Source organism: Biomphalaria glabrata, chromosome 13 (genome assembly GCF_947242115.1).
Source record: "Biomphalaria glabrata chromosome 13, xgBioGlab47.1, whole genome shotgun sequence".
In the NCBI taxonomy this organism is placed as follows: domain Eukaryota; kingdom Metazoa; phylum Mollusca; class Gastropoda; family Planorbidae; genus Biomphalaria; species Biomphalaria glabrata.
Window position 1 is genome coordinate 1949372 of NC_074723.1, and position 13480 is coordinate 1962851.

Here is a 13480-nt window from a genome sequence, read left to right on the forward strand (position 1 = left end):
TGATTTCTAGGCCATATATATTCATTGATGAAATTCAAATTAAAATGAAGCAAAATAAAATAAAGCTTTAAAATAAGATGTTACAATTTTAAAATGTTATAATAGAGAAAAATTCATTCGATTAAAATTCAAAGGATTAACTAAGGCACAACTCATTAATGGAAAATGAAATTTAAAGTCACGACATACTTCAATGAGATCCGCTATCGTAGACCCCCATTTACAGACCATAGACCCCCAATTTTTTTTTTTTTTTCAGTAGACCCCTGGGGGTCTATATAGACCACTTTGGGAATCACTGCTTTAGACACTTATCAAATTAAATTTGTTTATAAAACTGACATTGTATGACAATATATCAATCAATACAGATGGCTTTTTTTATCACTAAAGTCTATGGGAATATTTAGTTTCTTGAAGACCCATGTGTTGTTTTTTTTTGTTTTTCTCACTATGATTGAAAGCATTTAGACCCAACAATCAAATATGTAGAGGCCCATAATATTGTCATTAGCTGCTTGGTTCTTTCATATCTGCTTAGCCCTTTTCAGTCAGAAGTCTAAAATTTCAACCATCTGAAACCCTTGTCTACATGCTCTAAAGTTATAATGTTTATGTCAATATGGCCTAAAGTTATAATGTTTATGTCAACATGCCCTAAAGTTATAATGTTTATGTCAACATGCCCTAAAGTTATAATGTTTATGTCAACATTTTTTTTCTACAAGAATTTCTACAAGTTCTAATGCATTGATTAATAATTTCTTAATGTCAGTGTTTTATTGATAACTTTAGATATGTATGCACTACTGATATTTTCTCTAAAGAAATTTCAATTTTCTAAGAATGTGGGCACCAGAATTATTAGAACTTAAAAATATAAAAAGTAATGAATTTAAGTTGTGAAAAAAAAAAAGGAAATGTTTCAATTCCTTATAAAACTTTTTATTTCAAGGTCTGAATCAACAAAATAAACATAGAGGCCCTTTGCGGCTGCAGTGGGCCCACACTTTTGTAGTTAAATTATTAAATTAATCCATTATAACTGGGTTGTCCCAATTTTTCAGGAGCTCCTGGAAATCTCCTGAAATTGCTAACTATACCAAAATGTCCTGGAAATCTCCTGAAATTGCTAACTATACCAAAATGTCCTGGAAATCTCCTGAAATTGCTAACTATACCAAAATGTCCTGGAAATCTCCTGAAATTGCTAACTATACCAAAATGTCCTGGAAATCTCCTGAAACTGCTAACTATACCAAAAAGTCCTGGAAATCTCCTGAAATTGCTAACTATAACAAAAAGTCCTGGAAATCTCCTGAAATTGCTAACTATACCAAAAAGTCCTGGAAATCTCCTGAAATTGCTAACTATACCAAAAAGTCCTGGAAATCTCCTGAAATTGCTAACTATATCAAACCTGTACAACTAATTGTTAGTTTTTATAGATTTGCCTCCACTTGGGGAAATCAATCTGACAACCAATTGCTGCAAAGGTTCTATTCAGAATGCTATAAATTATAGATACTCTTAACAGTATAAAAACTTCTCTAAAATTGACTTGTATTTTCACCAGATCCAGGGAAGGTTTTCACGCTCCACTGGTTCCACTCACCACTGTCTTCACTGCTGGCATTAATATTTACCTCATGACCTCATTACACTGGATGACATGGATCTTATTTAGTCTCTGGATGACTATAGGTAACAAACAAATGCACATTAGTCTAGTATATATTATCTTGTACTATTGACTGGGCCCCAGCAGATAATAGATATGTCTGCATCAGATGTGGCAAAATATGCAAGTCACATCTGGGTCTTAATAGATACACAAATTACTGCACTCATCCTTAATCTTCAGAATTGTAAACAATGTTTATCATCTTTCATTATTAGAGAAAATCTATAATATTATTAACTTCCAATAAATAAATAAATAAATATATATATATATTCATTTGATATATATATATACATATATATTCATATGATATATATATATATATATATATATATATATATATATATATATATATATATATATATACATATATATTCATATAATATAATATAATATTTATACATAAATAAATGATATGAATATAATAAATTTTTAACAATGTATGAATCTGCATACTTTTGGCTACCTGTCTATAGTGTCTACATGATACAATAACAAAAACTTTAACACACCATCTTTTGGTTTGTGTAGTAGTAAAAAAAAAAAAATGTTTGTAAAATGTTTTATATGTTTCGGATGTTCCTTAGAGTTGAAGATAATTACTTCCTAGTCCAAACTTCACGCAGGACGACAGGGGATGGGCAGGGTTTGAACCCGGGACCATCGATAAATCTGAATGACAGTCCGCACGACCAGGCAGCCATCCAACCAGTAACCAGGTGGTGCAGTGTTTGACTGGAAATGAGCAGTTTGAAAGGGAGACAACATTTGTTGTTGGGAAGTCCTTGGTTCTTGTGTCAGCCTTATCTTATCTTTGTTTACTTCTACAGAAGAAGTCCTTAAACTTTTTTAGGATCTGCTAGATCTTTCAGGAAACTTAACATACATTTTCTGTTTAAGTTTCAAACATTTAACAATGAAATGTGTGTGTGTTTACTGATATTAAAATCAGTTATCTTTTTTGCAAGAAATGTTTTCTGATTCATTACTTTAAAAAAAAAATATTCGCAAGGTAATCTCGTTCTGAGAGATTTTATTGATTGAATTATAATCTTCTAGGAAAAGTAAATGTCATGAAAATTATTGTCCTCATGGCTGTCTGTACATCTTCTGCAAGAGACTCCACAACCAATATTGAGGTTATTAAAGCACATCTAGGAGCTGCTGTATTTTATCATAAACTGATGAACTTACAATCGTTTGAACTCATTTTTTTCCAACTTGACGTCTCTAATACCCAATTGTTTGCTGTGCAGTAACTTGGCAATTTAATAAGTCGTTATACAAAAAAATGTTGAAAAGATTATTTCTATGTACAGAATTTGAAATGTCTCAATCATAGCATCTCTAAATACTATTGTAGTTGCATCAAATATAGTAATACAAACCAAAATTAGCCCTTGAGAAGTTATTTTTAGGTAAACATTACTTTTTTTTTTTTAATCATTGTATTAACTCTTTCTCTCCTAACTGACGATACCAACGTTGATTCTACCAGAATGTGGTAAATAATTACGGAGAGAAAGAGTTAATAATAAAGCAATACGGTTTTTGAGTTTGAAGATTTAGAAAGAGAGAGGTATTTCCTAATATTATATTTTTAAAAACCATTTGAAGGCCCTTTTTATCTAGTTTGATAACACGCACAGATCTTCACATTTGTGAACTTTTTGATTGTTAATCTGAAGAGCTGGGCACAATGTGGCCTAAATTGTGCCGATGTGCCAAAAGCCCAAAATACAAATGCATATAATCTGAAGAGCTCGGGTTTGAGTATTGCGGCAAATGTTCAGCTTGGAATGCTTGCTTTTAAAAATTCTTCATGGCTACAGCTGATTAAAGTAAATTTCATTCGTTAGTTTTACATGTTTCTGATGTTTCTTCAGAATTCAAGATTATTAAAGCTTATTACAAACCTCCTGAACGATGGCTGGTGATGGCCAAGGGTTCAAACCAGGGACCATTGAGATAAAAGTCCAGAGCGCATATCACATGACCAGGCTGCCAACCACTTAGCGTTGAGCTAACAAGCATCATAAACCTGACTTGCAAGACCTGCAAGGAACCTGTTAAATGTTCATCTGAACTCATTCCAAGCCTTCCTTGAGCAGTGGGGTAGCTATTGATTTGGGGGGGGGGCCTGGTGAGCTTGACCTCTTTAGGGTCCCCTGCATTGTGTTGTGATATTCAACATCATGACATGAGATTAAGGCGTAATATTTCATGTAAAAACAATATTCAGACACTCATTTGGGGGACCTGGGGTGATTTTCAAATTTCGACCCCCCCCCCCCACACCCCCCCCCCCCCCCCACCACACCCCCCTTCCCCTACCTTAGCTACACCACTGTCCTTTTAAGGAATGTTTTAATGTCGCAATGTAGTCTGTATCCCTTTATGTAATGCTGCGCTTTTTAATATTTGTATTCCTTTGTGTCATGCTCCTCTCAGGTTTGCTGATCTACATATTCTACGGCACAATGTAGTCTGTATCCCTTTATGTAATGCAGCACTGTTTAATACTTGTATTCCTTTGTGTCATGCTCCTTCAGGCTTGCTGATCTACATATTCTACGGCACAATGTAGTCTGTATCCCTTTATGTAATGCAGCACTGTTTAATACTTGTATTCCTTTGTGTCATGCTCCTTCAGGCTTGCTGATCTACATATTCTACGGCACAATGTAGTCTGTATCCCTTTATGTAATGCAGCACTGTTTAATACTTGTATTCCTTTGTGTCATGCTCCTTCAGGCTTGCTGATCTACATATTCTACGGCACAAGAAACAGTCAACTAAATGTAGACCTGGGCCAAGACATGGACGTTTGGGATGAAGATACCGGCAGCACCGAAGACTTTGATCTTCAGGTGGACACCGCAGTAGAGAGGGAACCATTATTATGACCAAGATTATCAGTACGAATTACTGGATTGTCAGTACAAATTACTGGATTATCAGTGCTAATTACTGGATTATCAGTACTAATTACTGGATTATCAGTGCTAATTACTGGATTATCAGTGCTAATTACTGGATTATCAGTGCTAATTACTGGATTATCAGTGTTAATTACTGGATTATCAGTATGAATTGACCTCTTTAGGGTCCCCTGCATTGTGTTGTGATATCGATATCATGACATGAGACTATGGCAAAATATTTAATGTAAAAACAAAATTCAGACACTCATTTGGGGGACCTGATGTGATTTTCAAATTCGGACCCCCCCCCTTCCCCTACCTTAGCTACACCACTGTCCTTGAAGGAATGTTTTAATGTGGCAATGTAGTCTGTATCCCTTTATGTAATGCTGCGCTTTTTAATATTTGTATTCCTTTGTGTTATGCTCCTCTCAGGCTTGCTGATCTACATATTCTACGGCACAAGAAACAGTCAACTAAATGTAGACTTGGACCAAGACATGGACGGGAAGCGTGGTCGAGAGGCTAAGTGCGCTTGAACTTGGCTTGTCTTGGCTACCTAGAAGGGGGCTCGAGGTTCGACACCCGACTCGGGCAGAGTTGTGTTTACTGAGCGCAAAAGGCAGCACGGAAAAACAACTCCTAGATACCCCCTCCCCCCCACTGGTCCACATATGAGATTGGACCAAAGCGCTCTGAGCATGCTATAAGCATGCTATAAGCATGAAAGTAGCGCTATATAAAAGCAATAATAATAATAATAATAATATGAATTACTGGATTATTAGTACTAATTACTGGATTATCAGTACTAATTACTGGAAGTATAACATGATTCTTGAACAATGAACAGGACTATGAGTTATGCTTACAGATCTATGGGATGCAAACAAAATATGCATGACATTGTTATTTACATTCAAAATGTTATGTGTACATTTTTTATGCAACTAGTTTTATGTAGAACTGAATACATTTTAGTATTTGGTAACAAAAATATTTTGTAAGCTTTTTAAAATTCTCTATGTACATTTTCTAGGGTATGTATTTTGGTATCAGCATTTAGTTGTTTTTTTTTAGCAATTTCAAAAATGTTATGGCTCAGGACATGTACATTGTTTGTATAAATTAGGGTGTCAGGGGTTGTTGTTTTCTATAAAATTTTAACATTTAATTACGTAAACTTAACTAAAATGGATATTTTTAAAATGATTTTTTTAAAATGCTTATTTGTATGTAATTATGTCATGAAGAACCAAAACAATTGCTCAATTTGTTTCTATTTAAAATATCTACCATATCCTTATTTTATTTGATGCTTCACACAGAAGTAAAGAAAAAATGAAATTATTTGTACATTTTCTGTTTTTACATAAACTGACATTCATATTTTGTTGAATTCTCTTTTCTTTGCGTTCATGACATTTGAGTTTATTTTTTTTATTTATTTTTATCTATTCAGCTTTTTATTGGGTTAGTTGCTTCAGTAGGGTAGCTGTCTCTTAAAGATTTATTTCTAACCATCTCGTCATGAAATTATGTTTTCATGTACATTTAATTACTCACTCTCTCAGTACCATCAGTCGGTTACGCCAAACCAAATTTTGAATTTCAGAATTTCACATTTTAAGTTTTCAAAAATTCTTGCACATTTCTAAGAGTTGTAACACTAAAATTATTATAACTGAAAACTGGAATTTTTAATTCTTAGATTTTTAACTTGCCCCTGAGTCTTGTCTTAGTTGGAGAAAAGTAAATGTGATTGGTTGTTGAATGCAACAGAAACAGATGACCTTTACATCATCTGCCCTATAGATTGCGAAAGGGGTACTTTAGTATTTATGTCTTTAGTATCATGGCAACACTTCCATTGAACGTTGTATCAAAAATAAATATTTAAAAATGTATTTTTTTTAATAAAAATTTTAATGACATTATCTTTCTCTTCAACAAATTAGTTGAATGATTTAGGAAATGTATAATGAAAACTTTGAAGGCAGGCTGGTTTGACGTACCTACTATAAGGCTTAATAATGGTGCTCTAATAATTATTCCCTGTTTTTCTTTTGTACTACACAGTGGGATACGCTTACTTGGTAAGAAAAAAAAGATTGACTTTGAAGTAGAATAATTGGAATTACACTTCAACAAGTAAATAACTGAATAATATGAATGTCCTTTAAAGTTACTTCCCTTCTTTTTTTTTTTTTTTTTTTTGAAGTCTTCAAGTGGGAGGGTAATTCAATTTGTATGTATTTTCTGTTGGAAGGAGTTGGACATGACAATGCTAACCTGTTTAGAGGTAATTAATATAGCAAGTGATAGTGAGTTTATTGTCTTGAAATTACAGAGAAGTGCTGGTCAGTGGCCTGATTTAGTCAGTTTAGTGATTATTACACAGTGCACAGTTGGTCACAAAGAGAAAGGGGGGGGGGGTAGGCCCTAGTCTTGTTGCAATGAGCACAAATAAAATTTTACTTAGTGGAGTGTAATCTCTGGTGTGTGTCTAAACTGTGAGAGAGAGGGGGTAGGTGTCAGTCTGCTAGTCCTTGTCCCTCCCTAGGCACACCCACACAGGCTGGGCTTATGGAAAACTAGACATGATGTTGTAATATTGGTGAAAGCCGCAGGTTACCACTGGCTTGGGTGAAAATTGGGTACAGATCACTAAAATATTTAATGTTTTATTGAAATTATCAGGACTTTGCACTAAGGCGAAAGAAGCCAGTTTAAAATAAGCATAACTCTCAGTTTGAAACATCTGAATTTCGCTGTATACATTTTACTTTGTTCATTCTGACTCATGTTTTTTTGTTCATGTTTCCTGTTCACTTACACTTTGGGGACCCATTGATGTGTTCACAAATTATTATTGTCATTGAAGTATTTCTTTATGATCCATATGTAGTAGGCCAGTATAGAAAGACAATTGTTGGCTGTAGTCTTTCACTAACATATTTCATGACTTGTCTATGTTGAAATACATCTCATGTTAATTTTAGACACTTTTTATATTATCTTCATTTATATTTTGGATCATTTTTTTTTTAGTGCTCAGGCTCCTCTAGCTGTAAAACCAGAATGGCGATAAAAATCTTTTAAGAACTTTTATGAATATTGCAATGCACATTTGTAAAATCAGACTATAAAAAAAAGGGAAGTAATCTATGCTTTTATATCAGTTATCTTTCTTTATGCAAAAAAAAAAAAAAATATGTATCTACTATTTCTGACGAGTATTTTTATCATGTGCTTGCTTTCTCTACACCAGTGTTTCCCAAACTCTGTTCCGCGGAAACTTAGTGTTCTGCGACGCCTGAATAAGATTTCCACGAACTACTTGAATTATCCACTATTAGGCCATCACGTGAAATATCTCTCTAAAAAAAGAAGCAAAATGTTCCATTCGATAATCAAAATGAGAGAAGTGTTCCGTTAAGAAAGAAGTTTGGGAAACACTGCTCGACACCCTGTTTACGCTGCAATTTAGACCTATATGTTTCCACCATGAGAGCCTTAATACTAGTATTGTAGTGATGCTGTAATATAAGCTAGTGTTGTCAATGAGTTATACTTATCAAGGAAACAACTATGCAATGTGCCTTACTGTTGTTTATTGTGAAACATATCAGTAGTTATTATAAGAAACATTCTATTTTTGTAAACATTTCTCTGGTGTTGATACTGACCTATATAACTACACTGATAAATCTCCTCCCCTAACTTACATGACTGCGTAGTTTCTAATCACGCCTCTTTCCAGCGCCAACCATTTCCACAAAGAGGTTACTTTTTTTTTTTTTTTTTTTTTTTTTTGAATTTGTTTGATTTTGACGGGATTTTAAAACAATGGTTAGGGAACAAGAAAGAAAAGTTTTATTTCCAGAAGATGCTTAAAAATTCACTGTTCATGTCAACAAATTTATTTAGTTCTTCCGTCATTGGATTATTCTTCAAGTAGTTTGGAAAATCTAACTGGTTAGTGGTATAATTGGAAAGAATACCAATTCTGTGTCGTGATAGTTAATTAAAAGAAAAACTATTTTTTTGATATCATTTTGAAATGAAATATTTATGTCAACCAAATAAAGAAAATCTTTATTCATGATGATTTGAATCAGACTCTGAGTCAGTCCAATGAAAAGGGATGCCTTGTCTTTAAAAGTGCCAGTAGCTAATAATTTATAAATATAGAAATAATCTAAGTTCAAATTCTTGTTTATTATTTAGCTAGAATCTTGATGAACACGTGATGTAATGAAGAGCCATTGCTAGATAGTTGATGAACACATGACTTTATGATAAGCCATTATCTTGTTAGATAGTTGATGAACATGTGACTTTATGATAAGCCATTATCCTGTTAGATAGTTGATGAACATGTGACTTTATGATAAGCCATTATCCTGTTAGATAGTTGATGAACATGTGACTTTATGATGAGCCATTATCTTGTTAAATAGTTGATGAGCATGTGACTTTATGGATGAGCCATTATCTTGTTAGATAGTTGATGAACATGTGACTTTATGGATGAGCCATTATCTTGTTAGATAGTTGATGAATATGTGACTTTATGGATGAGCCATTATCTTGTTAGATAGTTGATGAACATGTGACTTTATGATGAGCCATTATCTTGTTAGATAGTTGATGAACATGTGACTTTATGAGCCATTATCTTGTTAGATAGTTGATGAACATGTGACTTTATGATGAGCCATTATCCTGTTAGATAGTTGATGAACATGTGACTTTATGATGAGCCATTATCTTGTTAGATAGTTGATGAACATGTGACTTTATGAGCCATTATCTTGTTAGATAGTTGATGAACATGTGACTTTATGATGAGCCATTATCCTGTTAGATAGTTGATGAACATGTGACTTTATGATGAGCCATTATCTTGTTAGATAGTTGATGAGCATGTGACTTTATGATGAGCCATTATCTTGTTAGATAGTTGATGAGCATGTGACTTTATGATGAGCCATTATCTTGTTAGATAGTTGATGAACATGTGACTTAATGATGATCCATTATCCTGTTAGATAGTTGATGAACATGTGACTTAATGAGCCAGCATTAGATTGTTGATGAACTTGTGACTTAATTAATGAGCCAGTGTTAGGTCTCTAGTGTTGATAAACATGTCCTACTTTTAAATGGCTCTAATGTTCAATCGTAGTATAATTGTATTCCTTTCCAATGTTATCTTGTATGTGAATTTAAATAAACGTATTCACACACACTAACAGCATTATAATATCTTTGTATAAGTTCATTAATTTTTTTAGTCATTCTGTGTGATTGCATCAGCCTAGCCACCTTATTACATTATTGGACACAATGATTTCCCTCTATTGGTATTCATGTTTGTAAAATGTAAAATGTTTGACATATTTCGGATGTTCCTTCAGAGTTGAAGATAGTTTACTTCCTAGTCCAAACCTCCCACAGGACGACGGGGGGATGGGAGCAGGCAGGGTTTGAACCCGGGACCATCGATAAATCCAAACGACAGCCCAGCGCGCAAACCACACGACCAGACAGACCATCAAGGTTCATGATGGCTATTAATTGTTAATCTCCAAAGTTACTTCATTGTTTCTTCTAAAAAAATCCGAGTTTATATTTTTAACCTTCATGGGTCTATTATGCAAATTGGCATTATATATATATATATATATATATATATATATATATATATATATAGGGTGCGTCAAAAAAATGTGTACACACTTTGAACTATCATAGACAATTTATTTCCCGTTCTACAATGCTAAATTTCTGGACATGGAAAGCTTAATGTCTAATTGGAAAAATAAATGTGAGTAATGTTCAAACTGGTGGCCCTCAGCATCAATACATTGCTGAGTACGAGTCAACACTGATTCCGTACATCGTACCAAAGTGTCCACTGAGATTTCTGCGCCCACCGCCTCAATCTCATTCCTCAGTGTGTCCACGTGACGTGGTATACGTTTGTACACCTCATCTTGAACTGTGCCCCATAAGAAGAAATCCAGCGGCATGAGGTCTGGAGAGCGTGCATAAAACTCGATTGGTCCCCTGTGTCCTATCCACTGGCCTGGCACATTGGGATCCAGGTATGCTCTTACGTCCGCTCCTCAAAACTCAAACGCACGTCCGCCATGTTGCAGTTACTTCCTTGCCACTGCTGCAACTTGTTAAAGAAACATAATATTACCTTCTCAAAGAAATTTAGCATTGTAGAACGGAAAATAAATTGTCTATGTCAGTTCAAAGTGTGTATACATTTTTTTTGACGCACCCTGTAGATATGAGTTGAATTATTTGAAAAACAATTCAGGCAACTACTAAAAGCTGATACTAATCGCATCTGTGGAACCATACTAGGAGTTGATATTACTGCCAGTAAGGTCTACAAGTAGCCAGGTTTGAGTGTTTCATCTCATAGTTAGTCTAACTGAATGGTTTGAGCACAAGTGCATCAGATAAATATTGATTCAGGGGGAAGTAAGGCGAAGTTGGCATATAAGAAAAAAAGAATTCATTATTTATATCAATATAAAAACGCACCGTTCTTCTAGATGGTCTAAAAAATTTGAAATAATAAGACAATTTTTTATTGATCCGATCAAACGGAAATTCAGTTCAGAGTAACTACTCTACAATGACAATATAGATACAAATACGGACAACATTCACTCACGAAACACACACACACACACTCACAGCCAGCGCTTTATACATTAGACTTCTATGTACTTCTCGATGACGACAGCTGATCTTATAACACGCAGACTGAAAGTGGGATGAAGGAGTTTTTAAATCTTTCTGTTTGAATCTGAATGGAAAAGAGACGACCACTTTGTTCAGATCTGTTGTAACAGTGACTTAATTGGGGGGGGGGGAGGTTGATAACCAAATGTCTAATTTTTTAATTCGTGCAGATGCGGCATTTGGGGGTGGCAAATACAGGGGCGACCGGCTAGAGACACGCTCCTTAATCTGCCCCTCTCTATGGATATTTTGTTAGCAGCTCATCACACAATTATGCAGGACCTCTGCTTCGGATTTTAATGTAGGCCAACCGTGCTAATACTTTATAGAGTACACTACAGTGTTGTGGATGGACTTAACAACAGTTCTCCTAAACAAGGGAAACAATTACGTTCAAGCATTTCTGGCATCCATAAAAATTAATATTAAAGCTCTTTGTATGATCTTTAGGGTTAAGGTCATGCCTCGTATATGACACTCGTCTGGGGCCTCGCATACTCTTAATTCAAACCCTACTAGCTCTAGTTAATGACGATATCGATACACTTATACAGAGTTCTGATCTGAAACTATTTCATTTTCACTTCACTTCACTTATTTCATATGAATACGAGTTGTAAATTGTAAATCTGTCTAACCGAATTCAAATTTACATATGAATATAAATCGATCTAATCATTTTGTCTATTAATAAAAAATATAGCTGTAAATTGTAAATCTATCAAATCATTTTGTCTATGAATACAAATAGGCCTATAGCTGTAAATTGTAAATCTATCAAATCATTTTTTTCTATGAATACGAAGATAGATGTAAATTGAAAATCTTTATAATCATTTTACCAATGAATACGAAGATGGCTGTGTAGTACGATCTGAGTGAAAAAAAAAACGGATTTCAATACATGCCTAGTAGCAATAATTAAGAATGCACAATAACCAATTTACGCGATAAAACCACGGTTTTCAAACGTTTTTGAACAAGTAGGGCTTGTGTAAGGACCAGAAGTAGCTACCACTGTCAATGAATCGTTAATTTTCTCCCGTGTTCTTTTTGAGGAAAAGTCAGCAATGTTTATTTTAAGTGGCGGGATGACACATCTATATAAGAATCATTACTAAACTTCTCCATCGTGGCCCAAACGTCCTTTGTTTTACTTGGTACGGCAGGGTTACAGATGTTTGGTTATCGTATTTTCTAAACTTATCCTTAGATGAAGTTGCTTGTCATGGGTCATTCATTGATGTATATGACTTTTCGCATAGACACGTCAGGCCGAATGGTAGCAGAGTCGTAATCACATTAGCACCGAGCTCATTTCGGCTCTTTATCTTATCTTATCTTATATAATGCAGACGTTACTTCATAAAAGAAGATGATTACGTCCTACGCGTCATGCATATTAACCAATGACTTAAATTCTGCCAAGTCACTGGTTTTCCTGGCTAGCTCAGGCAACCCATTCCATGCTCTAATAGCACTAGGGAAGAAGAAGTATTTGTACAAATTTGTCCTAGCATATGGGACGAGGAATGTGCCTTTATCTTTGTGTCTTTCAGAGTATTTTATTAAATTTTGTTTTTGTGTTTGAAGATTATGGTTTAGTGTTTTATGTATAATTGCTACTTTACTTTTGAGTCTTCTGTCCTGAAGGCTTTCTAAGTTTAGTGATTTAACTAAAGGTGTTACTCTAGTCAAATGTGAATATTCGTTTGTAATGAATCTCACTGCTCTATTTTGTGTCTGTTCCAGTCTCTTAATGTTTTCTTGGGTTGAGGGGTCCCAAACGGAGGATGCATATTCTATTATTGGCCTAACCAAGGTTTTCTCATTGATTCTAAAATTCTGTCAATAACTTATGAACATTTCTCATAAATACTGCTGGGTAAAAATATCGGCACTGAATCAAATTCGACGAAAATAAGGGGCTGCGCCGACCAAGGCTCGAACCAGACGACAACACCGCCTAGCGATAACGCATTAAGCTAACTTAACCTCTAGACCATCGGAATGTCAAATGTCCAGTCATTTCGCCCCTATGCAAATTACCACCCCAGTGGTCAATGGTCACGTGCCCTAGCTAGCCGCTCCCCCATCTCGC

At 34.6% G+C, this 13480-nt stretch overlaps 1 protein-coding gene across 3 annotated transcripts in view; it reads left to right on the forward strand.

Annotated features, from left to right (window-relative positions):
- The window catches only part of LOC106055878 (cationic amino acid transporter 2-like), a 46507-nt gene extending 36636 nt beyond the window's left edge, over positions 1-9871 (forward strand). Inside the window, exons 10-11 of one of the 3 annotated variants that reach the window (XM_056008034.1) lie at positions 1577-1704; positions 4439-9871. In XM_056008034.1, the coding sequence (XP_055864009.1) occupies positions 1577-1704; positions 4439-4590 (280 nt within the window). In that variant the 3' untranslated portion in view covers positions 4591-9871. Of the gene's footprint in view, positions 1-1576; positions 1705-4135; positions 4186-4236; positions 4287-4438 lie in introns of those variants that run through there. The other 2 variants (XM_056008035.1, XM_056008037.1) reach the window with 2 other exon arrangements.
- Positions 9872-13480: the final 3609 nt, after the last annotated feature.